The 24,359-nt window shown below is 55.4% G+C and overlaps 5 protein-coding genes across 5 annotated transcripts; 4 read left to right on the top strand and 1 right to left on the bottom strand.

Moving 5' to 3' along the window:
• Positions 1-371: 371 nt before the first annotated feature.
• On the top strand, positions 372-10,308 carry CABS01_14213 (uncharacterized protein; the record flags this gene model as incomplete). Its single annotated transcript, XM_060547553.1, has 3 exons — positions 372-818; positions 883-9,803; positions 9,855-10,308. 3 exons carry the CDS (start codon positions 372-374, stop codon positions 10,306-10,308), a joined length of 9,822 nt encoding a protein of 3,273 aa, XP_060393670.1.
• A 704-nt stretch (positions 10,309-11,012) lies between these two features.
• On the top strand, positions 11,013-13,733 carry CABS01_14212 (cutinase transcription factor 1 beta; the record flags this gene model as incomplete). Its single annotated transcript, XM_060547552.1, has 8 exons — positions 11,013-11,230; positions 11,307-11,755; positions 11,836-12,140; positions 12,202-12,282; positions 12,338-12,939; positions 13,001-13,183; positions 13,244-13,609; positions 13,664-13,733. 8 exons carry the CDS (start codon positions 11,013-11,015, stop codon positions 13,731-13,733), a joined length of 2,274 nt encoding a protein of 757 aa, XP_060393669.1.
• Positions 13,734-14,576: 843 nt separating this feature from the next.
• CABS01_14211 (enoyl-CoA hydratase/isomerase family protein) lies at positions 14,577-15,561 on the bottom strand (the record flags this gene model as incomplete). Its single annotated transcript, XM_060547551.1, has 2 exons — positions 14,577-14,991; positions 15,227-15,561. 2 exons carry the CDS (start codon positions 15,559-15,561, stop codon positions 14,577-14,579), a joined length of 750 nt encoding a protein of 249 aa, XP_060393668.1.
• Positions 15,562-16,482: 921 nt separating this feature from the next.
• On the top strand, positions 16,483-17,388 carry CABS01_14210 (uncharacterized protein; the record flags this gene model as incomplete). The annotated part of the gene is made up of 2 exons (XM_060547550.1): positions 16,483-16,605; positions 16,678-17,388. 2 exons carry the CDS (start codon positions 16,483-16,485, stop codon positions 17,386-17,388), a joined length of 834 nt encoding a protein of 277 aa, XP_060393667.1.
• Positions 17,389-19,274: 1,886 nt separating this feature from the next.
• On the top strand, positions 19,275-22,699 carry CABS01_14209 (cytochrome P450; the record flags this gene model as incomplete). Its single annotated transcript, XM_060547549.1, has 4 exons — positions 19,275-19,389; positions 19,477-19,595; positions 19,668-21,773; positions 21,827-22,699. 4 exons carry the CDS (start codon positions 19,275-19,277, stop codon positions 22,697-22,699), a joined length of 3,213 nt encoding a protein of 1,070 aa, XP_060393666.1.
• Between the last annotated feature and the right edge of the window lie 1,660 nt (positions 22,700-24,359).

Raw genomic sequence — 24,359 nt, 5'->3', positions numbered from 1 at the left:
GCCAGGCCCTGGACGAAAGCACTTGCATGATCGCTGGTAGGAACATCACACAGGGCCGGGTTTTCCTGCCTTGTCGCTTGGCTGGAACTGTATCGTCTGCTTGTTGTTCTTTGGTGGTCGAGTTGAGGGGTGGGTGGTATATATCGTAAACTGGCTGGCCACCCCGCAAGAGCCGAGGATGTTTCGAACGTTCAGTTCAACGTCAGAGTAAAGTCAAATTCACAAAACATCACGATACTTGCTTTCCCACGCAAGATTCCCGGCACTGTCCAAATCCCACGCACAAACAATTGATCACAACACCTTAACTCATCATCCTGTCGCAGAGGGCGCCGACTCTCTTTCGCACCCCCGATTCGATGACAGCCAAGATGGACGTTGCCACGCTCGTGGCGCAGATGAACGAGGCCCTCGCGTCGATCCACTCGACGATTGAGGGTCTGTCAACATTTGCAGCGGAGAGCGACACAAAGCTCGACGAGCTCGAGCAGAAGCGTGACATGACGCTCGCGGAGCTGAAAGCAGCCTACGAAAAAGACCGAGAAGAGCTCGCGGCCGCGCACCAGAAGGAGCTCGAAGACATTGTCGAGCAAAGGCGAAAAGAAGACGAAGAGCGGGAGGCCCGTCGCCGGCGGGAAGATGAGGAGCTCGCGGCCCGCAAGGCCAAGGAGGACGAAGAGAAGCAAGGCACTTTTGATACCACTACCCGTAATGTCGAAGACGAAATGGACGACCTCATGGACAGCATTGAGGAAGAGACGGCCAAGACGATTTCTGAGGGCGAAGCAAAGTTGGCAGAACTCGAGGCGAAGAGAACGGTAAGCAGGACTGATGAATCTTCCCGAACCCTGGCAGCATCATCTGACATTACTTGCGTTCCAGGAACTCAATCGCATGATCGAGGAGCAGATGAAGGCCGCGGTGCCTCCCGTCCCGACGCGAAAACGCGCGAGAACAGGGCGGCGATCCGGTGCCGCACTATCCGCGGAACCGTCTCCGTTACCTCCGCCCGAAACCCCAGCCGAACCGGCTGCAGGGGACAAGAGCGTAGACGAGGAGAAGCCCGCCGAGAACGGTGCGGCGCCCGAAGAGAAGGCCGAGGATACCGCTCCCGAGCCGCCGGCCGATGCCCCGGTCGAGGAAGACAACACTCCCGAAGGTGATAACTCCCAGCCACAACCCGAAGAACCTGTGGCTGAAAAGAGCTTGGAGGAGGCCACTAGCACCGAGGAGGCACAGCCTGCCGAGGAGGAGACGGCACCGGCCCCCGCAGCTGAAGCTGAAGCTGAGACCGAGGCCGAGAAGGCTCCTGAGGACGAGCCTGTCGCAGAGGCGGCCGCACCAGAAGAGGCTCCCGAGCCCGCGCCCACGGAAAATGAGAAGGAGGAGACCGCCGAGAGCGCAGCTGTTCCCGAGGACAGCCAAGTGAGCGCCCCGGCTGATAGCGGGGAAGCTCCTGCAGAGGCTACTGCTGAAGCCCAAGATGCCGCTGCCGACGACGAGAAGCATGATACGGTCGAGGTCAGGGGCTTGGCTGTAGAGACCCCGGAAACAGCGCCTGTCGAGGAGGCTTCTGCTGCTGAGGAGCCTACTACCGAAGAGCCAGCAACAGAAGAGCCTGCGGCAACCGAGGAGCCTGCGACAGCAGATCAAGCCGATGATACCCCTCCACCGGAAGAGCCTGCGGAGGAGCCTTTGACCGAAGAAGCTCCGGCTGCTGAAGAAAGTCCTGCCCCAGAAGAAGCTCTCATCGCCGAGGATGCTCCCGCCGCTGATGAGCCAGGAACAGAGCAGCTTGCTGTGGACGAGACTCCTGTTGAAGATACTCCAGCGGAGGACAAGGAGATTCCCGACGATGCGGCTGTGAAGGAAGACACTGTTGCGGATGAGGCGCCTGCTGTTGAAGAGACACCTGCTGCTGAAGACGCCCCCGCTATCGTCAACGCTCCCGCAGAAGAAACTCCCGCCACGTCAGAAGAGCCCGCCGAAGAGCCATCTACCGAAGAGCCAACCACAGAGGACCCTGCAGTGGAAGAGACCCCCGCCGAAGACAGTCCGGCTGAGGACAAGAAAGCTTCCGAAGAGGCGGCTGGGGAGGAAGACACTGTCGCAGATGAGGCTCCCGCCGCCGAAGAGTCAGCAGCAGAAGCTGCTTCAACTGAGGAGGCTCCGATAGATGAAGCCCCGACAGAAGCAACTCCGGTGGAAGAAACACAGGCAGAGGAAGCCCCGGTAGAAGAAGCTTCGGCAGAGGAACCGGCAGAAGAACCCACAGTGGAAGAGGCTGCAGCTACTAGGGATCTGGCAGCTGAGGGGCCTCCTGTGGATGACCTACCTCAAGATGATGCACCCGCTGTCGAGAAGGCTTCGACAGAGAATACCCTAGTTGCAGAAGCAACCTCACAGGAACCAGCTGCCGACGAGGAGGCCCCGGCCGTAGAGGCTTCAACCGAGGAACTTCCAAAGGAAGATGTCGCCGCTGACGAGGCCCCCTCCGAAGAACTTCTCAATGAGGAAGCCTCCGATGTAGTCCAAGCAGCGCCGGACGCCCCGGAAGATGATGCCTCCAAGGAGGTGCCTATCGCCCAGGATGCATCCGCTGAAGAGCCAATCGCTGAAGCAGCTGCGCCAGGTGCCGAACCTGAGGACCCTTCACCGGCGGAGGAACCCAAGGCATCCGAAGACAGTATCTCTGCGAAGGAACCTGCGGCAACTGAGGCCGATGTTCCCAGCCAAGACGACGCGTCTGCCGAGCCCGTTGAGCCCGCTGACGAAGCGATCAAGAATCCTGAGGAGGAGACGACACTTGTTGAAGCTGCTTCTCACGAGTCAGCACCTGACGCAAGTGAAGATGCGGCTGAGCCAGAAGAAGTCGTGGAAAAGGATGCCCTAGTTGACGAAGCCACGCCTGAAACGAGCCCAGATAGTGCGGAAGATGATATCCCAAAGCAAGCAGGCGAAGAGGCTAAAGATATGGGTGCCGACGAGGTTTCAGGGGAGAGATCATTGCCCGAGTTCTCGATGAAGACTGTCGAGGATGACTCGGTCGCAGAGGAAGCTCAGGCTCCAGATAGCAGCGACCCCGTCGAAGAGGAAGCTGCACCCAAGGTGGACCAGGCCGAGGAAGATGCGTCTCCGGAGGTCGATTCTAAGGCCGTTGAAGTAGAGCCAAGTCAAGAAGAGCCCACATCTCAGGAGGAGGATGCGCCGCCTCAAGCTGAGACGGCGACTCCTGATGAAGATTCAGCCGCCGAGGAGCCAGCTCAAGGTGAAGCCGTCTCACCAGAGGACGCTGGTTCTGTGGAGGCTGCGACCACATCAGCAGAAGATGGAGTGGCCGAAACTGCAGAGCCGAGTGAGGAACCACCCGAGGTTGCACCTGTGACCGAGGACGCGAAGGAACTGGAAACTCCTGTTGATGCAGCACCTGAAGAACAAGAAGAAGCTCATGCTCAGGATCAGGCAGCTGCTGCAGACATCGAAGCAACAGACGGTACCTCTGCTGAAGACAAGACTTCCACCAGTGAGAAGGCTACCCTTGAAGAAGAGGCACCAGCGGCGGATGCTACTCCCAGCCATGATGAGGTTCCTGGTTCAGAGGAGATTGGGTCTGAGCAGAAACCAACTCTCGAAGAGACTCCTGTCGATGAGGCTTCAACTGAAGCAATGCCCGTCGAAGAAGCGGATTCAGCAGAAGACAAGCCCGAGCCAGAAGCTGACGCACCTGCTCCGGAGCAAGCTGCCGACGAGGTGACGACCAATACAGCGACTGTCCAACCGGTAGTTGACGAGCAGGTTGCCGAGGAGAACCCTGTTGAGGCAGCTGCCGTGGATGACTCCGAGGTCGCTCAGGATGTGACTCCCACCGAGGCAGCGGATGAGCCTACCGATTCAGATCATGCCGTGCCCGAGGTAGCTACCGCTGAAGATCAGCCAGTCGCCGAGTCTGAGGAGCCTGCAGCTCAAGATACCACAACTGTTCACGATGAAGCTACAGTTGATGAAGACAAAGAAATTGCCCACGCCTCTCCGGAAGACGAGCCTATCAAGGACAATCTCACAGCCGAGGAGGATGCACCTGCTGAAGAGCCAAGCACCGAAGCACCGGCCACTGCGGACGTCGAGGTCCATGATGCCAACGAGGATCAAGCCGAAGAAACCGCCCCAGTCACGGATGCAGATACAGTGGCAGCCAAGGAAATCGACGAACCTGCGGTATCCCCCACAGATGACGCTGTTGAAGCTCAGCCCGACCCTGAAGAGACACAAGCCGAAGTCAGTGAAGCACCCCCGACAACCCAAGAGGAGGAAGAGCCTGAGCCAACCACTGCCAGCAAAGATCTTGACGATGGAAATTCCGAACACCGGGACGCTTCAGATCCGCCAGAAGAACAACTCGCTGGTGGTGTCGTTGACGCAGCTGAGGACGATTCCACTGTTGGACCTTCTGACGCCACCGTCGACGCCCCTGCCGACTCTGACTTGACGGAGGCTGTTGCTGCTGATGAAGTTGCGGCGCAAGCTGCTGACTCAGAGGGTCATGTCGAGGATGAGAAGGTTGAGGTTCACTCAACTCTAGCTGAGCATGGTTCAAAGGAAGAGACTCCTGCAGCCCCTGATGCCTCTCTAGATGAGTCTGTCGCTATCGAGGCACATGACTCTGTTGCTGGCGATGTCCATGCCGATGCCGAAGAACCCCAGTCTTCTGCTGTTGATGATGACAAGGAGGAGTTCGAACACGCCGAGGTTACTCTGCGGTCGGCGGAGGAGGCAGATCCTCAAGCGGATAGCCCCGAACCTCTTGAAGAAGAGGCAGCGGCGATGGCAAGCGACGAAGCACCCACTGCAGGTGTATCGAACGAGCGTGGCTCTGCGGAAGAGGACCCAGCCATTTCGGGCGACCCCAAACCAGATGAGCAAGACAAGGATCTCGAGGACTCGCAAGTCGTCGATAGCCAAACAGATGTCGCTCCAGAGACAGTCCGCGGAGATGAAGGTGAAGTAGACGTTCACGAGCGTAGCGTCTCTCCTGGGGAGCCCGAATCACCGCCGGCTGAAGTTCATGATGTCAGTCAACCCGGAGACTACCATGGGCACAACGACGATGACCACGACGCTGATGCGGCAATGAAGGCTTCACCTGGTCATGAATTCGACGTGGAAAATGATATCACTCAGCATGACTCCGATCATGGCGAATTCGAAATTGTCGAGACGCCTCACGATGAGGCTGGCGCCAATGAGGCTGATCAGTCTCGTGGGCCCGACCTTTCCGTGATCACTGAACACACTGAGCCTGCTGCATCCGCAGCCGGCGACACCTCTGGCTTAGCTGCAAAGACCGACGCAGATTTCCATCCCGAGTCTCTCAGCCGGAATGTCTCTGAAGCCCCGGACGCAGCTATCGAGAGTTCTTATATGACTGAGCCCACGGACATGGTTACGGACGATAGCCACGTTCAAGATCAACAAAAAGAGAGCTCTACGCCTGGTGCTACGTTCTATGACGGCCACTTTGGAGTCAGACAGGTTCACTTCAACGAAGAGGAAGATGATGGCGATTCTTCTCCAGTTCTCAGTGTCAGAGACGAGGACAGCGATGCCGATGAGCCTGCAGAGACCTCTTACAACCCGTTCACCAGGGCCAGAGCTGGTTCCACAGCCCACGCGCAGCCGACGTTCCATTCGCAAGACATACCGTACAATCCTTTTGCATTGCAGACAGTCGTCGAGGAAGAGCCTCCCCGGGAGACTACCAACCCGTTCGCAAGGAGCCCAAGCAGAGAGCCTCAGGAGGACTCGACCAACCCGTTTGCACGCAGCACGCCTACTGGTGCAGATTTCCTGCGGTCCGCGAGCGCTCTAAGTAACCATCAGCCTTCTTCTCCCGAAGAGACATTCGCTCGATCTCCTAGTGCTCAAGGATTCCGCCGCGATAGCGTGAGCTCTAGTAATCCCTTTGCTAGAAGTACGACTCCAATCGATCGAAGCTTTTCACCAGCCCTGAGCACTCCCGGGCGACAACGCGCACCAAGCAACCCGTTCGCTAGGAGCACGACACCGCAGCAGAGCTACCCACTGGCAGAAGAGAGCGACTCCGAGGATGAGGAGGCCATGATGGCGGCAGAGTCCACGTACAAGAACCTTTTCCCTGTCAATCAATCACCCGAAGTTGCCAATGACGGCTTCGCCTCCGCAGCCCAGTCAATCGAGCGCCGGCAGCCCACGCCGCAGGTCCCCGAGTCAATGTACAACAATCCCTTCGCCCGAAGCACTGCGTCTGACCAGAGCTTCCTGCCCACCGCGAGCACTTTGGGACAAGCTCAGCCTGATGCCTCTTACAACCCATTCGGCGCCAGGAGTAGCGCCGTCGGTGGTGACGTTGATGAGTCCATGTTTGACCAAGGCTATCCTTCCGCCGTTGGAGGACACGACGTCGTGGGTGAAGGGATGATGGGTCCTTCCCAGCAGTTTGTTCAAGAGAACAGCCCTTTGTCGGCCAAGCACCTTGCTCCAGTCACTCTGGATAGTATCCAAGAGCGATACAACAGTGAACTAGAGGATATGGATTCCGACTCTGAGGAGCCAGAAAGTCTGACCACCTCCCAGCAGTTGCCAGCTTCGCAACAGCGAGCTCCTCCTCCTCTGCCAAGCATCGCAGAGCGTTCCCGTCAAGGGCTCGACGACTCTTCTGAAGAAGAGGAGGACTGGGATGCTCGTGCTCCTCAGCCCAGCCAGATCAATACTTTGTTGACATCTTCCCCGTACAGATCAAGCCCCCCTCCCCCTCCGCGTGTCTCTAGCTCACAGGGCCACTATGCGCAAGAAGTTGAAGACTCATCTGAGGACGACGGCGACATCTTCCACGCGCAATCTCCAGCACGGTTGAATCCCCTCTCATCATCGCAATACAGGGCAACCCCGCCACCTCCTCCACCACCGCGCGCGCCAAGTTCACAGGGTCACTACGGTCAGCAACAACTAGAAGACTCATCGGAAGAGGAGCAAGCCGACTGGGATGACGCCTTCGAGCCCATGCAGCCCAGCACATTCCCGACCTCGCAGTTCGGATCTACTCCCCCGCGTCCACCTCCGATTCCACCACCCCGTGCCCCCAGTTCCCTGTCACAGAGCCGCTACAACATTGAAGACTCAGACGAGGAAGACCAAGGTGTCTTGCCCCCTGCCGCTGTCCAGTCCAATCTTCTGCCCAGTGCGCTCTCACCATCTGGTTATCGGGCGACTCCGCCGCCACCACCACCGCCGCGTGTCCCCAGCTCTCAAGGCTTCTATCATCAAGAGCAAGCGGACTCAAGTGAGGACGAACACCCTTTTAGCCACGACATTGCTCGACCTGGTCAGTTCCCCATTTCATCATCATCTCAGTTTAGGGCTACACCGCCCCCGCCCCCGCCTCCGCGGGTATCAAGCTCTCAGGGTCAATACCGCCAGGAGATTGAGGATACCAGTGACAGACAGAACGAGGATGCTTGGGATTCGAATGCCGCTCGGCCCGGTCAGATGCCAAATCTATCGACGTCGCAGTTCAGGGCGACCCCGCCGCCGCCTCCGCCTCCGCGCACATCCAGCGCACTGGGTCGTTACCGTCATGAACTCGAAGATTCCGACAGCGAGGAGAACGAGGAGGCATGGGAAGCTAATCGATATGGCCAGACAACGAGCATGATGGGAGAAAACAACCTGATGGGGACCAACCAGATGGGAGTCGACCCGATGAGATCAGCAAGCCCTCTGGGCGCGAGTCCGATGAGAGCCGTCAGCCCACTGCAAGCGACGAGCCCGTTGGCGGCGACCAACCCGATGAGGGCTTCCAGTCCCTTGGCCTCGACAAGTCCGTTGAGGTCAGCCAGCCCGATGGCGCAGAGCAACCCGATGGAGTCAGCATTCAGGGATTCGGTACCGGCAACAAGCAGTCAGGGCCCACAAAGTCATCAAAGAGAAGAAGGAGGGGAAGAAAGCGATGATTCATGGGAGAACATTGGGAAGCGCGGCGGTGATGAGATCAGCCCAGTCGACGAGAGGTTCAGCACCGCCATGCCGACACCACAGCTGCGCGTCGATAGCTACGAGCAGCAGTGGCCGAACGCGAGCAACGACCAGATTTCCACGGCATCGACATACCTCCAGCCAGCAGGACCAGGTGACTTTACGGATTCTGACTCACAAGAGTACGCCACTCCATTGGCATCGGCCGGGTTCAGCGCGTCTTCGCAGTATACGCAAGGGGCCATGGGCTCGCCCCGTCACCCGGATTCACTCGGCAACAAGGACATCTACGACCAGACTTACAACCGAGGAGGAGCAATGTCTCCGTATGCTCCAGCTCATGAGACTTCACTCGCCGACGAGCTTGCTCAGGATGACGACTCCGACGATGATAGCGAGTATGACCACTCGGAAGCCCCAGCATTCCTCACCCAGATCGGCACTGCGCAGCAACTGCAGCAGCAGCAGCAACAACAGTCATCAGACGAGCCTGTGTTAACGCAAGTTATCGACTCGTTCGGCAGCGATGAAGATGATGGCCCAAAGACCGCGGTCATGCAGCCGGCTGAGCACCCCACACAATATGCCTCTTCCCGTTTTGGAGCTTCAACTTGGCGGGATGAGCTTCGCTCGCCCACCATGTTCGGTGCTACAAGGCACAGCCGCTCTGGGTCTCTGTTGAGGGAGGAGGTGCAGAAATCACTTCACCGAGAAGCCTCTGCTGGCCACTCTTCTCCTCTGCGGTCCGCTTACGAGCCTAATACCCAGGTTGAAGGTTCATATAGCAGACAGCAAGCTCAAATGCATGGCCAGGACGTTTATGGACAACAGTCAGCCGAGTATCACGCGCAAGACGCCCTTGCCCAGCAGCAATACGGTCAAGGTCAGTTTGGTCAAGACCAATTCGACGCCCAATCCTATGGACAAGCACAACTTCAGCCACAGTACGGACAAACAACTTCGTGGCAGCCCGAGGTGCAAGTCTCCGAGGTACAGGCGGAAGAGGAACATGAGCAGACAACTCCGCAGTTGGCACCACAGCAAAGTGAGCAAGCACCGGACATCAGCCCCTTAGCGTTGCGTCAGGAGGAGTCACCGGCGACACCCTCGGCGTCGTCGCAGTCTACACCCTCTCGTGGACTTGCGTTCAGCAGGCATAATCCTGACCGGCCACAGACACCGCCCACTATGCAAGCCGAAGCAGATTTTGATCCCGAGCTCATGGTCCCGCGCGATGTGACCAACGTCCCCTGGCACGCTCGCAACGACTCGGTTCCTCACTCGATGCGAAGCCAGAGTACCCTCGACTCCGTTGCGTCGTCACCGATTCATTCGGCGTTGCACGCTGACAAGCACGAGCCGGTCATTCGGGACTCGTGGCCGGCTTCTGTTCATCACTTGACGAGGCCGCGCAACGACTCTTCTCTCACCGACCGCGAGGAATATGATCCGTTCAGAGATAGTGAGGAGGCGGCGAAGGCAGCTCGTGCACCATCCGGCTCCGTAGGCTCCAGTTCAGACAGCCCTCCGCGGAACGCGGCGGCTACGAACAACAACTCACCTGGAAGTCTGATTAGCAGAATGCGCGGCATCTTTGAGAACAACCAAACCAAGCAAGAGCCAGCCAGTCCAGTCCGATCACGGCCGGTGTCGGGTGTTTTTCACCCCGTCCGGCGCAGCAAGCCCGGCGGCGATGACGTCGAGGACCGTGGATACGACCGCAAAGCAGGGTTTCTCAACGAAGCCGAAGACGAGGTTGACGAGCAGAGCGCACTCCTACGAAGCTCTGCTGGCGGGTTGGAGGCAAATTGACCACGCTCGGGCGGAGCGGGGCTCAGAGTCGTGAGGGTGAAGCGGGACGCCGAGTACGATGAGTGGGAAGAGGACGTGAACATGGAGGAGCCGGGCGACCGGCATCGTCCGAAGCGACGCAAGTACCGCAGAGACCCGAGCGGCTTGCGGGTCCCGGTCCCTTGGAACCCCGAAGAGAAGGAAAGAGGCGGCGTCCCCGTGGAGCCCTCTGGCGAGAGCGTTTTTCGTCTGGCGTGGTTGTTTGTAGAGGGGTGGAGGCAGAAGCTCCGGAAGGCCGGGGACATGGTTGAGAAGACGCGGTGGGAGTGGGAGCTTGACGGGACTGCTACTGTTTGTACGCATAGTCGCGCGTCGAGCTTGACGTTTGGTATGGTGATTGCGGACGCTCGTTTGCGCGTGCCGGAGGAGTTGGGCATGAAGAAGAAGCAGAGAAAGTCGGTGCATTGGGCGTCGGATACACACACGATGGGAACACGATATTACGACTAATGGGTTACGGATATGGTTATGGACATGGCTTACGGGTATAGAGGATAATTGAATAATGATATGACGTTTTGGACCATTCATCACTAGCCTGCTAAAGAAAATGACACTGTCGTGCGGCTTATGCTCTCTTGCTAACTCTACAACACAACTTAGCTTCTCTAAAGTGAGTACGAAACACGATTGCACTAGGTTCAAGGACGCGACCAGGATGAACAAACGCCCTAACCGTTCCCGTAAAAGTCTTTGCCAAGGTCGCAACCGGCAGTTCAAAGTTGTCCTCGGACAATCTTAAACCCCCGCATTCTGCAGAACAAAATCAACAATGAGGGAGCGCATGAACACTGTGTGTGTAACTAAACAAACAACAAGTGGACAGCTCCGTTGACCCCCGATTCTTCTCACATGCCACCCGCAATATTACCTAATCCACATCCTCGGTCGACTGACTAGCACAAGCACGTTCATTCACTTCACTTACAGATGTTAAGCTGCTGTTGACCTCCCACCCATCAAGAGCATTCGTCCCCCACATAAGCTTGCCTTAGACAAGTAACTGGTTCCATTGAGAATGGGGAAAACCTAACCTTGATGAATTAGCATGCATGAAGGCCAAAGGGCAAAGGGGATTCTCACCTGATGATAACGATAAGGTTTCTCACTCTACACCTTTAACTCTAGCGAAGGCTGCAAGCAAGGTACACAACATGTCTCTACAGCACAATGACTCTTCTGTCATGGCCACCACTACGGGTTCCTCCCCTACCTCTGCAGCGGCAGTCCGAACCTTCAAGCGTGCCGCTGTAGCGTGCAAGGCTTGCAACCTGCGCAAGGTGAGATGCACAGTCACCTTATCTGGCCCTCCCTGCGCCAACTGCTCTGTGGACGGGATTACATGCGAGGTCCTTAGTCGTAAACGACGTCGGTGAGTCTTCTGGTCACCGGTCTCTATGATTTACTGCCGTACGGGGCCATGTTGGTGAGTTGTCCTAACGAAACAGCAACTCGGATCAACTCCCCATGAACCCATCCCCCGGAGGAGGTGGGGAGAACACGTTAATCCTCATCCCACAAAGAGCACAACCCAGAAGACGGCTCGTGGAACCCCAGACCCCGGGGCTATTGTCGGGTACCCTAGAGAATGAGGAGGCCGTCGAGTCGAGGGACGACCGGGTCACATCCGCGCCGCCCGAAGATCACCGGCGCACCACACCCCAAGTCAACGGTGGCCCGAGGTCGTCGACGTCCCCACGCGCAGCCGAGACACGATCGGTTGGCGGTGGGCCATCCGCTCCAACCACTCGGCCTTACGATGCCGTGCGTGCTCTGCTTCCAGCCAAAGGTCACCGGCCACCGGATCCATCCGATGCCACTGAGGACAGCTCCGCGTATGCAGAGACGCTGGAAGGCGGTAAGAATCGCGAGGATGGCTGCGTTCCGTTCTACCCAGGTAAGCTGTCCTCTGTCTTGGTACCTTGATGCATCAAGCATAGCTTCGAGATGGGTTTCTCTTGACATTCATTCATCTAGGAGATCAACGTGGCCCGGCCTTCTTGATCGATATCTGTGAACCCAACAGGTCATCCAAAGACAACCATTTCCTAGTGCCAATGCCATCCATCAAGGCCCTCTCGCCAGAAGATGTCAATTATCTCAGGATGAAGGGCGCCTTCACGCTACCTCCGCCTCATATCCGCGAGGCGATGATCCGGTGCTACTTTCACTATGTGCACCCATTTGCACCGATCCTGGATGCGAGCGAGTTTATAACCGAGTATGAAAAGGGAAGAAAAAGCCTGTTGCTGCTCTGGAGCATGTTCATCGCGGCCGCGAGTGTAGGTCAACGACGCAAATGAGCTATCATTCATTGCTAGGCATAGCTGACATTTACCACAGTTTGTTGACGAAAATCTCCTGACGGAAGATTTCTTTCCCTCGCGAAAGGCTCTGAAACGAGCCATGTACCAGAGAGCAAAAGTCGGCTCCCCTTCCGGTGTTCCGCCACCGCAAACAGGAGCTAATCATATTGCAGGCTATGTACGATGCAGATTACGAGAAAGACAAGGTGACACTTATCCAGTCCGTCTTCCTAATGGGCCACTGGTACACCAGCACAGACGACAGAGCCGGGCCCTGGCACTGGAACGGCATCGCCATCAGCCTCTCTCACACGATTGGTCTTCACCGCCTGCACATGCCCGCGAACCAACAAGCGTCTCAAGGTACGAAGCCGTTCTGGAGACGTCTCTGGTGGTCTCTCTACTCGCGAGAGGTATGGCTTTCTCTGGGACTCGGCAGACCTATGCGGATAGCCCTTGATGACTTTGACACGTCTATGCCGACTGCGAGCGACGCTGACGTCCTTACGCCCGAGGTCAAAGGCCAACTTGGTCAGAAGTATCTTCCTGAAGAGATGCAGTTTCTGTTCGATACCTGGCTGGCTTTCATTGGCTTGAGTGTCACCCTTAGTAATGTTCTCGCGACGAATTATAGGGCCAAAGGGATGAAGCCGTCAAGGTTGGAGATTGAGCAAAGCGAAAATCAGATTCGTGGTTTTCAGTATCGGGTGCCTGAAGCAGCAAGTCACAGTCGAGTTGTCGCATCTCATATCTACCAGTTCAAGCTGTACTTTGAGTAAGTGCCCACCGAATCAATCCGCGAGATTGAACGAGGGCGAGCATCTAACACAAGTCAGAACATCCATAATCGTACTCTATCGGCCTTTCATACTCGATACCCCGAGAGAGATCCCGGCAGCAGACCAAGGAAGTTGGAGGACTTTTGCATGCCAAAAGACGAGGACTGCTGCGTCCAACGCAAGCGCAGCGATGAACTCCATGATGGCAGAAGACCTGATCCGACTCTGCCACACCATCACGTACGAACCCCGACCTCTGCAATGATATCCTGGCCCCAGGTTCACTAACCAGCTTTCCAGAGTCATTGCCCTCGTCCCGCCAATGCAAATCCACCTCTTCGAATCAACTTCGTCAAAACAAATGGCGCGCCAGATGGGAAGACACAACCTCGCCCTCTGTATGGTCGCCATGGACGAGATGCGCAAGTCCTACATCTCGGCCGATGCATCATATAAACTCTTCGAAACGGCCATCAACAAGGTAGATAACGCGCCGCCTCACGAGCAGCATCAGCCATCTCCGGCTGCTGCTGCCTTGACGCCGGATACGAGCGCGTTCGCGAGCTGGCCTGATGGTTATGGACTGGGCACCGCGGGCATCATATCTGACATGTGGAGTCCGCTGCCGAATGCATACGCTGATAATGCCTCTATATCGGGGACCCAGTGAGTCTTTTTTATCTCGGGTTGATACCTGTACATGGTCTGATTCTTTGGCAGTACCGATTCTTGGCTGGATATCCAGACTATGGACAGGCTATGGACGCTCGACGATTTCAGTCTGCCATGATTCAGTTCATTATCTCATTACAAGCGAAACTTTTACAATGTCAACCGTGAGCACGAGCCGAAGTTGCACCATACCCACGATAAATGACACGTCCAGCATCAGCTCAGCCTCTCGGGCCAAGAACTTCTCGAACAGACCGAAACCTAGTTTCAAGCAGCTTCGAATGCCCTTGTCTGGCCCTCTCATCCCGCCGGCCAACGTCACCCAAGGCACTCAAAACGCACGACCGGCTTTCGGCCAGATTCAATGGACTACTCTTATCGAAGGACCGATAAGCTCCCGGGCTGTGGGACTAGAAATGTTGAGGTGTCCGTAGGAAATCCGAGTCCCCGGGCAACGCGTCCGCCCCCCAAGCGGCGAGTCGCGATGAAATGTGCCCCACATCTTGCCGAGCCGAGGTCCCTCGGCACTTGGGCCGCTTTGGTAGACGCACATGCAAGAGTCAAGACGGCTCTCAACAATCTCAAGTATCCGTACGGATATGAGAGATAACGAATCCTGTGTTATAGTACGAGCTCGATGTTCGGAAACATGCCGAAATGAGCGAGTAGAGAATGAAGCGATAGTACACTAATTACGGAGTAAATCGGCTCTAAATTAAGTAAAGAACTTGACTATGAGAGCAGGATTTAATGGTTAAGCGCTCATTGGGTGGTGGTCCGTTGCTTGTCATAGCTACCAAATTCATGGAATCGTCACATGTATTCGAGACTCTTCCACGGCAAGGCAAAATGTGAAATCAGAGTAGGGATTTAGACGATATTTCAAATGAGACCCATTGTGATACGAACGAAATGGAAGTTACAATCTTCAATTTTACGTTCGTAGAAAGTTGAAATGCCTTCAGATCTTCGACCTAAGTATCTCCGGTTTCCACCAAGGATAGAATGAGAAATCACTCCTATCAAATTCCCCAGAAAACTCTGCCTGTCTTTTTTCCATGAAGCTTGTCAGACCTTCCACGTTGTCCTTGGACCCAAAGGACGTGATAAACACCTTGGAGTCCAAGTCATGGGTCTCCTCCGGTGTATCAGGACAATACAACATCATGTCCCTCATCAACTTGGTACTCAAGATGGAAGTATTCTCAGCAACATCGGTCGCAAGCTCGATGGCATATCTCACAGTTTCGTCGGGAGTAGGAAGCAGCTTGGAAAATAGTCCGCTGACGAGGGGGTCGGAGGCCGTGTAAGTGCTTCCTGTTGTGACAATGTGATTCGCCTTTGAGAGACCGATGAGTTTGGGGAGGTAAAAGGCACTGACGGACTCCATCGTCAAACCGCGTCGTGAAAAAGGCATGTTAATCTTCGCATCCTGCCAGGCAACTCGTATTGCGGCGGATAAGATTGACGTGGCTCCGAACCCTGCCGCGCCCCCGTTTATGGCGACGATGGTTGGCTTCTAACATTCTGAAATGGCCAGAGCTACACGCCCACCCCTACGGTGATATTGTTAATTGATATCTCGTTTTGACGGTTGTGGGCACGACTCACGGGTCTTTCCACTGATTCATCGCATCTGGATTCTGTTTGATCTTCATTAGACCCCCTGGGCCCTCCGAAAGGTCCATTCCTGCACAAAAGGAATTCCCGGCGCCGGTCAGGACGATAGCTCTGACGCGGTCATCCCCGTCTATGATGTTGAACACAGAGACCAACTCTTCTAGAATGTTTCCGTTGACGGCATTGTGTCTCTCTGGGCGGTTCAGAGTCACGACGATAACTTTGGTGATGGTCGGAGCATCATGGGGTACGTGGCTGACGATGATGTCTTTGTAGTCCAGTGACGAGTACAGGTCTGGAACCCGAGGAACTGTTGCATGAGACATTGTGAGATGACCCGTCGTTGCTGTTCCTGATTCGGATAGCTCACAATTCAACGTTGCTACATGTAGGATCTGTTTCCGAAAGTGATCAACAATGACTCCGTGTCTTTAATACTCCAGCAACGAAGAAAAACAGCTATTGATATGACAAATGCATAAGGTTTGTGTAGCCAGCCCGATCTACTCAAACTCAGGCCGTAGTCCGAGAAGGCCTCGGTACATGCAGGTGATGAGAATGTTTTTATTCTCCAAGGAGGTTAAGCATCAATTGTGGTCCATCTGGGTAACTCCGCAGGCTCGTGAATCGTTCTAAACTATACTCATTCGCAATACGCTCTCAATTTGATGCAATCACCGCCGAATGATAAATGTTACTCTACTAAGAGTCTAGCTGAGCCATGTTGAACTCACAGAACGGGCTACTCCGTCTGATGCAAGTCAACCCTGAGCTCAAGGGCCCACATCCAGCCGAGGGCCGTTTGTCTCTCGACTCGAAGGGGCCATCTTTCCGTCAGAAGAACTTTCTGTATAAACCAAGAATCATCAATTTTCAACGCGGTTTGGCATCTACTTTGGGCAATGACCCGTTGCCGTTCCTTGAGGCTCCCAGGCGGGGTGCATGTACTTGGTCTCGCCGAGCACTCAGTTTAGTTGTCGATGGATGAAGCTCTCAACAACTAGCTAGAGGATATCCCAACAAACGTGGGTCGTTTTTCATATTTGAGAATAATGAAGAGATGGAAATGCCCAAGATGGAGCTTCACTTCAAAGTTATTTAATCGAGTCCAACGCCGAAAGGGGCGAACGAACAACCTCGCTGGAAATCGAGATCGGCAACATTCCAAACCCACTGAAGCAACGGGGTCTATTCAAGAAAGAATCTGTCGAAGTGCCTATATCCCTAGTCGCTACGAGTTGTAGACTATGGCGGGTCTTTGGAACGATTTGGTCTCTTGCGGACAGATGGCCTTGTCGCTTCTAAGCGTCAGATCATTCTTGATAGGATTGGCCCTCGCCAACATGAAGAACTGGCACTTTGTCTGGACCGTAAGTGGGAACAACGGACGCCTCTGACCAAGCTTCCACGAAGAGTTCTCGTAGCTAAATCACATCTCGCAGATCCGATTCCTACGCGCCTTTATCCGACGTCTAACAGACTCCGCGCCGCCGAAGCACCTAAGCTCACGATGCCTCTTCCTCCCAGCCATTTCCGCGACGCGATCGCCGCTGTTGGAATGTGATTACAACATGCACAAGTCCAACTCGACTTACTTCACAGACCTCGACATGTCTCGCGGCAACATCAGTCTGGTGCTCTTCCGGGAACCTTTCAACCCGTTCCCGGGACCTAAACACTTCATCATGATCCTCGGCGGCGCACAGTGCGTCTGGCGTAAGGAGATTGCGCCTTACGAAAAGTACGAGCTGTGGACGCGGGTGTTGTCGTGGGACGAGAAGTGGATATATCTCGTGTCACACTTTGTAGAAGCAGATGTATTCGTGCCGGGGGAGTACGCGATGCAACCAGGCCCGAGGGAAAAGAAGAACAAATACGGAGGAATTGAGGCTAAAGATCCTCAAAAGGCTGTCTTTGCATCGTCAATCGCTAGATACGTTTTCAAGAACGGTCGAAGAACGGTGCCTCCGGAACAGGCCTTGTCTAGATGTGGCTTGCTGCCGGCCGACGAAGCCGAGTCGGCCGAAATGGAACGGCTGAGATTGAAATGGCTGCCCGTAGCCCAGCTCAAATCCGGTTGGGATTCCGTGCATGGTCTTTTCGAGCCTGGTGAGCTCGCTCTCGGCAGATACACCGACCTCTGGTGGCGATGAAGCAGATTTTCTCAGCTTCGCACTCAATCCAATACCTTTAGACTTCGAGAAAGCCTTAGTTGCATTTAGAGCGGGAAGACAATTCCCTGCGAAAGGCAGCTGTAGCCCTGCGATTGTGAACTCTCGCGGAGACATCCATAGTTTGGGTTGTGGCTAAATGTCGATCGAGGAGGTTAATTCATGCAGAGTTTGCCCTATTATCGAACCACTCTCTGGATCATGCATAATCCCTCGAAAGAGCCCGAAAGCCTCAGCTCATATGGCGTAAATCACAATTTGAGACATATTGTCACCAGCACTTGAAATACAAAAACCTCGATTGGCTCTATCGTGATTCAACCAATTCTCCAGGAACCCCGACATCCAAAACTCCATCCTGGTCCCGCAGGAGTTGGGAGCTTGGGTCCAAAGGCCGGCGGTGAATTCGTGCTTACATCCCACTTCCTGGCCTGCATGGAACTAGCTTCGTGTACGTGTCAGCGCACCGGATCCTTTCCTGATCTGCGCCGCTGCAGTCCTAAACTCTCGTGCTCCAAGTTCGTACACTGACGCGCCAAGAAGGCGTCTCCCTGCGTCATGGTGTCTCTGTTCCCCGCAAACAGGCAAGCGAGAACGAACGCACGAGAGGGAATGCAAGGTCGCGTGGGGTTACGTTGGCAGTGGTGGAATTGACGATGAGTCGTTGACGGACGAGTACTTTTCTAGTCTTCCGTACAACGGGCAGCCGCTTTCAACGGAAACCTCACTGGACTCCGAGAGGACTCCATCATCAATGGCGGGCGCACGGCGTCATGTCCGCCGAACGAACCCGTTGACTGCCTTGACCCGGGGCGGGAGGGCAAAAAGCATCGGTTTGGCCGACGGAGCGGGATGGGGCAACTCGACGGCCGGCAAATGGGCTGCAAGAATTCGCCGTAATAACGGCGGCAGCTGTCCATTGCTGCGCCGTAGATGCACGCAGGCGACGGATCTCGGGACTAAACCACCCTGGCGGCCTTAGTCTTGGGATCCAATGGGTTGGGAGGTGGGTGGCGCCGTGGTAGCACACGGGTGGGTGCCGGTGGGCGGGCGCGTTGGTTTCTGGTTAGATTCGCACTGGGAATGGTCTCATCAGTCGGTCTCTTCGGCACTGATTCTATGAGATCCGTCTAATCATTAAACGAAGTGCCTTCACGTTATTAGACAGTACATAGAGTATTATGGACCAAGATCGCGGGACGAGGATGCCAAATCCGTCTCGTTGCATGGGGGGGACGGGAGTGAAAAGAACCCCTGGCTTCACCGCCCACCAACAAATGCAACACTCCAAGAGTCCATAGAGCCCCCCGACTCAGTGGCCAAGTGTCACTGCTTACTTTGCTGGCATTCCATAGGGCAGAGAACGCTTGAAGCAAGTCGGCGCGGAATTGGACTGGCGCCGAATGCCATGTTTCACTAGAGACGGGGACGGACGGGATGGCCGAGCTTGGCTACGAAGCTGGCTCGAATCCGCACGATTGCGTTCATCTCGACCATTGAGATCACCGGGATTGGCCCACCTGTCGCTCAACTTGCCGTGAGGGAAAAAAGTGGGAAAATGGGAAATCTTTTTTCGGCCATGATATCAGCGTTCATCCTCGTGCTCCACGCATGAGAATGGGACCGAGGCATAACGCTTGACAAGCTCGAGAGATTAGCCACATACATGAATTGGAGGGGCTCAGGCGATTCTCGAATTTGAATATTATCAGGCCGATATCCCCTCCTGTTGCTGGATTTTGTCTCACCACATAGAAGCATTCAAATCTCTCAGTTAGCTGACTGACCAACAACGCTCGAGGACCACGACCACACCCTCGACACTCACAATATACGCATACGAATAGATAAACACATACATACACAACATGTCGGAAACAGTACCGATCCCAGAGCCCGGCGGACTGCCATTCCTCGGCAACCTCAACGAGATCGACTCTGAATTTCCCCTGGGATCTATGATGTCTCTTGCGGACCAGTATGGTGAGTGATGAACCCCCTGACTCATGCGAGCCAGACCCTCTTATCTTATCCATGGCGTGCAGCTGACAGTGACATGCGCCCCTGAAGGCGAGGTTTACCGATTGAGATTCCCAGGACGTTCAATTGTCCTGGTCTCGACACAGCAGCTCGTGAATGAAACTTGCGATGAGAAGCGGTTCAAGAAGTCCGTGAACTCGGCATTAAATGTGAGTTTGCCAAGCTAGACTCATATCATTAGCCTGTACATGTACACGGAGGTCATACTCATTCCCGAATAGCAAGTCAGAGCAGGTGTCCACGATGGACTCTTCACAGCGAAAATGGGCGAGGAGAACTGGGGCATCGCTCACCGCGTGCTCATGCCCGCCTTCGGCCCTCTTTCGATTCGCGGCATGTTCGATGAGATGCACGACATCGCTACCCAGCTGGCATTAAAATGGGCGCGATACGGCCCCGAATCGGCAATCATGGTGACGGACGATTTCACGCGATTGACGCTCGACACATTGGCCCTATGCTCAATGGGATACCGATTCAACAGCTACTACTCACCCGTTCTTCATCCCTTCATTGAGGCCATGGGCGACTTTTTGACCGAAGCCGGTAACAAGTCGCGTCGTCTCCCGCTCCCGGCCATGTTCTACAGCGCAAAGGACCAGAAGTTCCAGCAGGACATTGACACCCTCAGGACCACGGCCAGAGAAGTTCTCGAGTCAAGAAAGGAAGGGAAGAGCGATCGCCGGGATTTGCTCACGGCCATGCTCGAGGGAGTTGACCCGAAGACCGGCAAGAAGATGACGGACGAGAGTATCATGGATAACTTGATCACATTCCTCATCGCCGGTCACGAAACGACGTCAGGACTCTTGTCATTCGCTTTCTACCAGCTGCTGAAGCACCCCGAGGCGTACCGCAAGGCCCAGCAGGAGGTCGACGACGTTGTTGGAAAGGGACAGATCAAGGTCGACCACATGTCTAAGCTGCCCTACATCAACGGTGTGCTCCGCGAGACCCTGCGTGTCAACGCCACGATCCCCGTCTTCTCAGTTGAGGCCTTTGAAGATACCGTGCTTGGTGGCAAGTACCCCGTGGCCGCAGGCGAGACCATTGTCAACCTCCTTGCCAAATCCCAGCTCGATCCCCTAGTCTTCGGCGAGGACGCCAACGAGTTCAAGCCCGAGCGCATGATGGACGAGAACTTCAACCGCATCACCAAGGAGTTCCCCAACTGCTGGAAGCCGTTCGGCAACGGCATGAGAGGATGCATCGGTCGCCCTTTTGCCTGGCAAGAGGCCCTGTTAGTCATGGTTATGCTTCTCCAGAACTTTAACTTTGTGCTGGACCCCAACTACCACTTTGGCGTCAAGCAGACCCTCACCATTAAGCCCAAGGACATGCACATGCGCGCCATCCTTCGCGACAACCTCACCCCGACGACTCTGGAGCGCCGCCTGGCCGGTCTCGCCGAGCCCGAGAAGCCCGCCGAGCAGGCCAAGGCCAACGGAGCTGCCGCCGGCGCCGAGACAGGAATGCCTTTGACGATCCTTTACGGATCCAACAGCGGAACCTGCGAGGCTTTGGCGCAGCGCGTCGCCTCCGATGCCGCATCCCACGGCTTCCGCGCCACCAAGATCGACTGCCTGGACAGCGCCAACGGCAGCCTTCCCACTGACCAACCCGTTGTTATCATCACAGCGTCGTACGAGGGCCAGCCTCCCGATAATGCTGGCCACTTCGTGGCCTGGATCGAGGGACAGGACAAGGCCAAGTCCTCTCTCAAGGACGTCTCCTACGCCGTCTTTGGCTGCGGCCACAAGGATTGGGTTCAGACTTTCCACCGTGTTCCCAAGTTGGTCGACACTACCCTCGAGCAGCTCGGTGCGACTCGCCTGGCCGAAGTTGGTCTGACGGATGTATCGAGCGGCGAGGTATTCACCAACTTTGAGTCATGGGAGGACGAGACCCTCTGGCCCTCATTGACCAGCAAGTACAAGACAACTTCCCCTGCCGAGGATAGCAAGACCAAGGGACTGGGTGTTGTCATCAGCAACCCCAGAACCTCGACCCTGCGCCAGGACGTCAAGGAGGCCACCGTCACCAAGACCGCGACGCTCACCAAGGGCAGCGACCCCAAGAGCATCAAGAAGCATGTTGAGATCAAGCTCCCCGAGGACATGACCTACACTGCTGGCGACTACCTTGCTGTTCTGCCCATCAATCCCAAGGAGACTGTCTACCGTGCCATGCGTCGTTTCCACATCGCCCGTGATGCCCACCTTAGCATCAAGACTGACGGACCTACCTCTCTCCCTGTCGATACTTCCGTGCCCGCCAACGACCTCTTGAGCTCTTACGTTGAGCTTTCGCAGCCTGCTACTAGAAGAGTAAGAACCATCCTCTTTACCTACCGTGACCATCGATACTAACAATATTGCAGAACATCCTTGTTCTCGCAGAGCACGCAAAGGACGAGGCCACCAAGACCGAGCTGAACCGCCTCTCAGGCGATGCCTACGCAGACGAGGTCAGCGGCAAGCGTGTCTCCGTCCTTGACCTCCTCGAGCGCCACCCCTCCATCGACCTGCCGATCGGCGTCTTCTTGTCCATGATGCCCCCGATGCGCGTCAGACAGTACTCCATCTCCTCTTCACCGATGGCGCACCCAAACAACGTCACCCTGACCTTCTCCGTCCTCAACGAGCCCTCTCTCTCAGGCCAGGGCCCCTACATCGGCGTCGCCTCCTCCTACCTCGACTCCCTCGCCGAGGGCGACAGCCTCCATGTCTCCATCCGCCCATCCCACGCCGCCTTCAGCCTCCCCACCGATGCCGAGAACACGCCCATGGTCTGCGTCGCCGCCGGCACCGGTCTCGCTCCCTTCCGCGGCTTCATCCAGGAGCGCGCCACCATGCTCGCAGCGGGCCGCACCCTCGCACCCGCGCTGCTCTTCTTCGGATGCCGTTCGCCCGAGGAGGACGATCTGTACCGTGACGAGTTTGACAAGTGGGAAGAGATGGGTGCCGTCTCTGTCCGGCGCGCGTTCAGTCGCGATTGCGATAAGAGCGAGGGATGCAAGCACGTGCAGGATCGCATGTGGCAGGATCGTGAGGAGCTCGTCGACTTGTGGAAGAAGGGGTCCAAGGCGTACGTTTGTGGCTCGCGTGGTGTGGCTGAGTCTGCCAAGGAGACAATGCTCAAGATCAAGGTTGAGATGGAGAAGGCTAGGGGTGTGGAGACGGACGAGGAGAGCATCAAGGAATGGTTCGAGGCGCTGAGGAATATCCGCTACGTGACGGATGTGTTTGATTAGACGGTGGAAAAGTCGACGGCTTATGGGATTTCATTACATCGTCATACTATAGAAGGGGATAGGAGTTGGGGGGCATTGGTTACAAGCATGTAATACCAGGTGGAACAAGCAAATTGATTACCTTGAATTCGTGGTTCAGCACTCCCTTGACCAACATGAGCCTCCACTGCATCAACAAGATCCGAGACCGAGTTATCAATGTACGTAAGTTTCAATGATCTACCGCTTGCTGAACGTGATAGATGAACGCACAAACACGATCGGCCCATTCATTAAAAGCGAAAGCTGACAGTCTCATCAAGTAATTGGGAACCGGCGCCTCCCCGTTCACGGCGAGACGGAGCTCGCGCTCCACTTCCTCCGACGGACAGTCCAATGGAACCAATTTGACTTCGGCCACTGAAACTCAAACCAGATGCCGGAAGTCCGGACGCGGGAGAAGGACAAGCATTGCCGGGGCGATTCGGCGCGACTAAAGAACGTTAACATGTGGACCGTGGGGGGCCTTAACAAGTGCCGATGCCGTCCTGCAGGTGTCCCCGGATTCCTAGACTTGGAGGTCCCATTTTCTGCGTATCATAAACGGTGTCTTGGCGTTAGATTTGTTGCTCCTTCGGGAGCCTGGGCCGAGTTTGGTATCTGGTTCCGGCGCTACATTTGACGTCCTTCGAGTTTGTAACAAATGAGTGAGATCTTTGCATGTTGCATTGCAGAAACTAGTGCTTTGGAAGCTTCAAAAGCTTCCATGAAGGTTTGTTTTCTCGTTTATCTACTTTACGAGCTGCTGAAAATACTTACTTCACCGGCAATATTTTCTGGCCAACCTCTATGGCCTCTCGCGTCGATTGAAAGCTTCACTCTACACTGTCTGGCGTGAAGCTATGGCCAATATGTAGAGCTTCCCCGCACCAGAAAGATTAAATTGCCGAGGCGTCGGGGAGATCTTGAGCGAGTCAGTAGCTCAGACGAAACGTTGTTGTCTCTCATATTGCAAGCATATTACAAGGTAGAGCTACATCGTTGATTTCTCTCAGGAAACTAGAAACGAGCCTTGACTTGATCGCATCCGAGAGCTTCGACGTCTTCCCCGAGCTCGAGAAGCGGCCATTCTGTGTCGAACGGGTTTTAAGATGGCGAGTGGTTCAATCTCAAGGCTGGCCTTTTCGAGGAATCATCCTACCGTCAGCTATGGCGTCCAGGATCGGCCCAAAGCTGGCCCAGGACAAAGCCTAGACAAGGAAGATGGCTTCCATCATTCGAAGTATAGATACTTCTCAGTCATATCATCTATCGGGAATAATGTCGATGTTGTTGTTCATCGTCTCATATCCGGATAGCCATGCACTTGAGAAGAGCCGTGGGCTGCCATCTCCTCGTTCACTCGTCCAAAAACTTGAGTACGTCACAATTCGGCGCCGAATGATCGAGGCTTTATGCGAAGACGGTCCCGAAAATATCATTCCTATCGGCTGCTTTATCCTGCCATCCACGCTGATAAGCGGCCGAAACGGAAAGTTAGACCTACCCTCCGACCGAGGCTGCCGCTGGTGGAACTCTGTAACAACCGCAACTACGTTGTGTCCAGAACGCCGGAGAGGTCATCCCAACAGATAGACTCTTGCGGGTTTAAAGTCTCTTTGTTATCTCCCCCTCAAAATGC

Source organism: Colletotrichum abscissum (assembly GCF_030869225.1).
Source record: "Colletotrichum abscissum strain IMI 504890 chromosome Unknown Scaffold_51.1, whole genome shotgun sequence".
In the NCBI taxonomy this organism is placed as follows: domain Eukaryota; kingdom Fungi; phylum Ascomycota; class Sordariomycetes; order Glomerellales; family Glomerellaceae; genus Colletotrichum; species Colletotrichum abscissum.
This window is presented reverse-complemented; position numbering and strand designations above follow the sequence as displayed.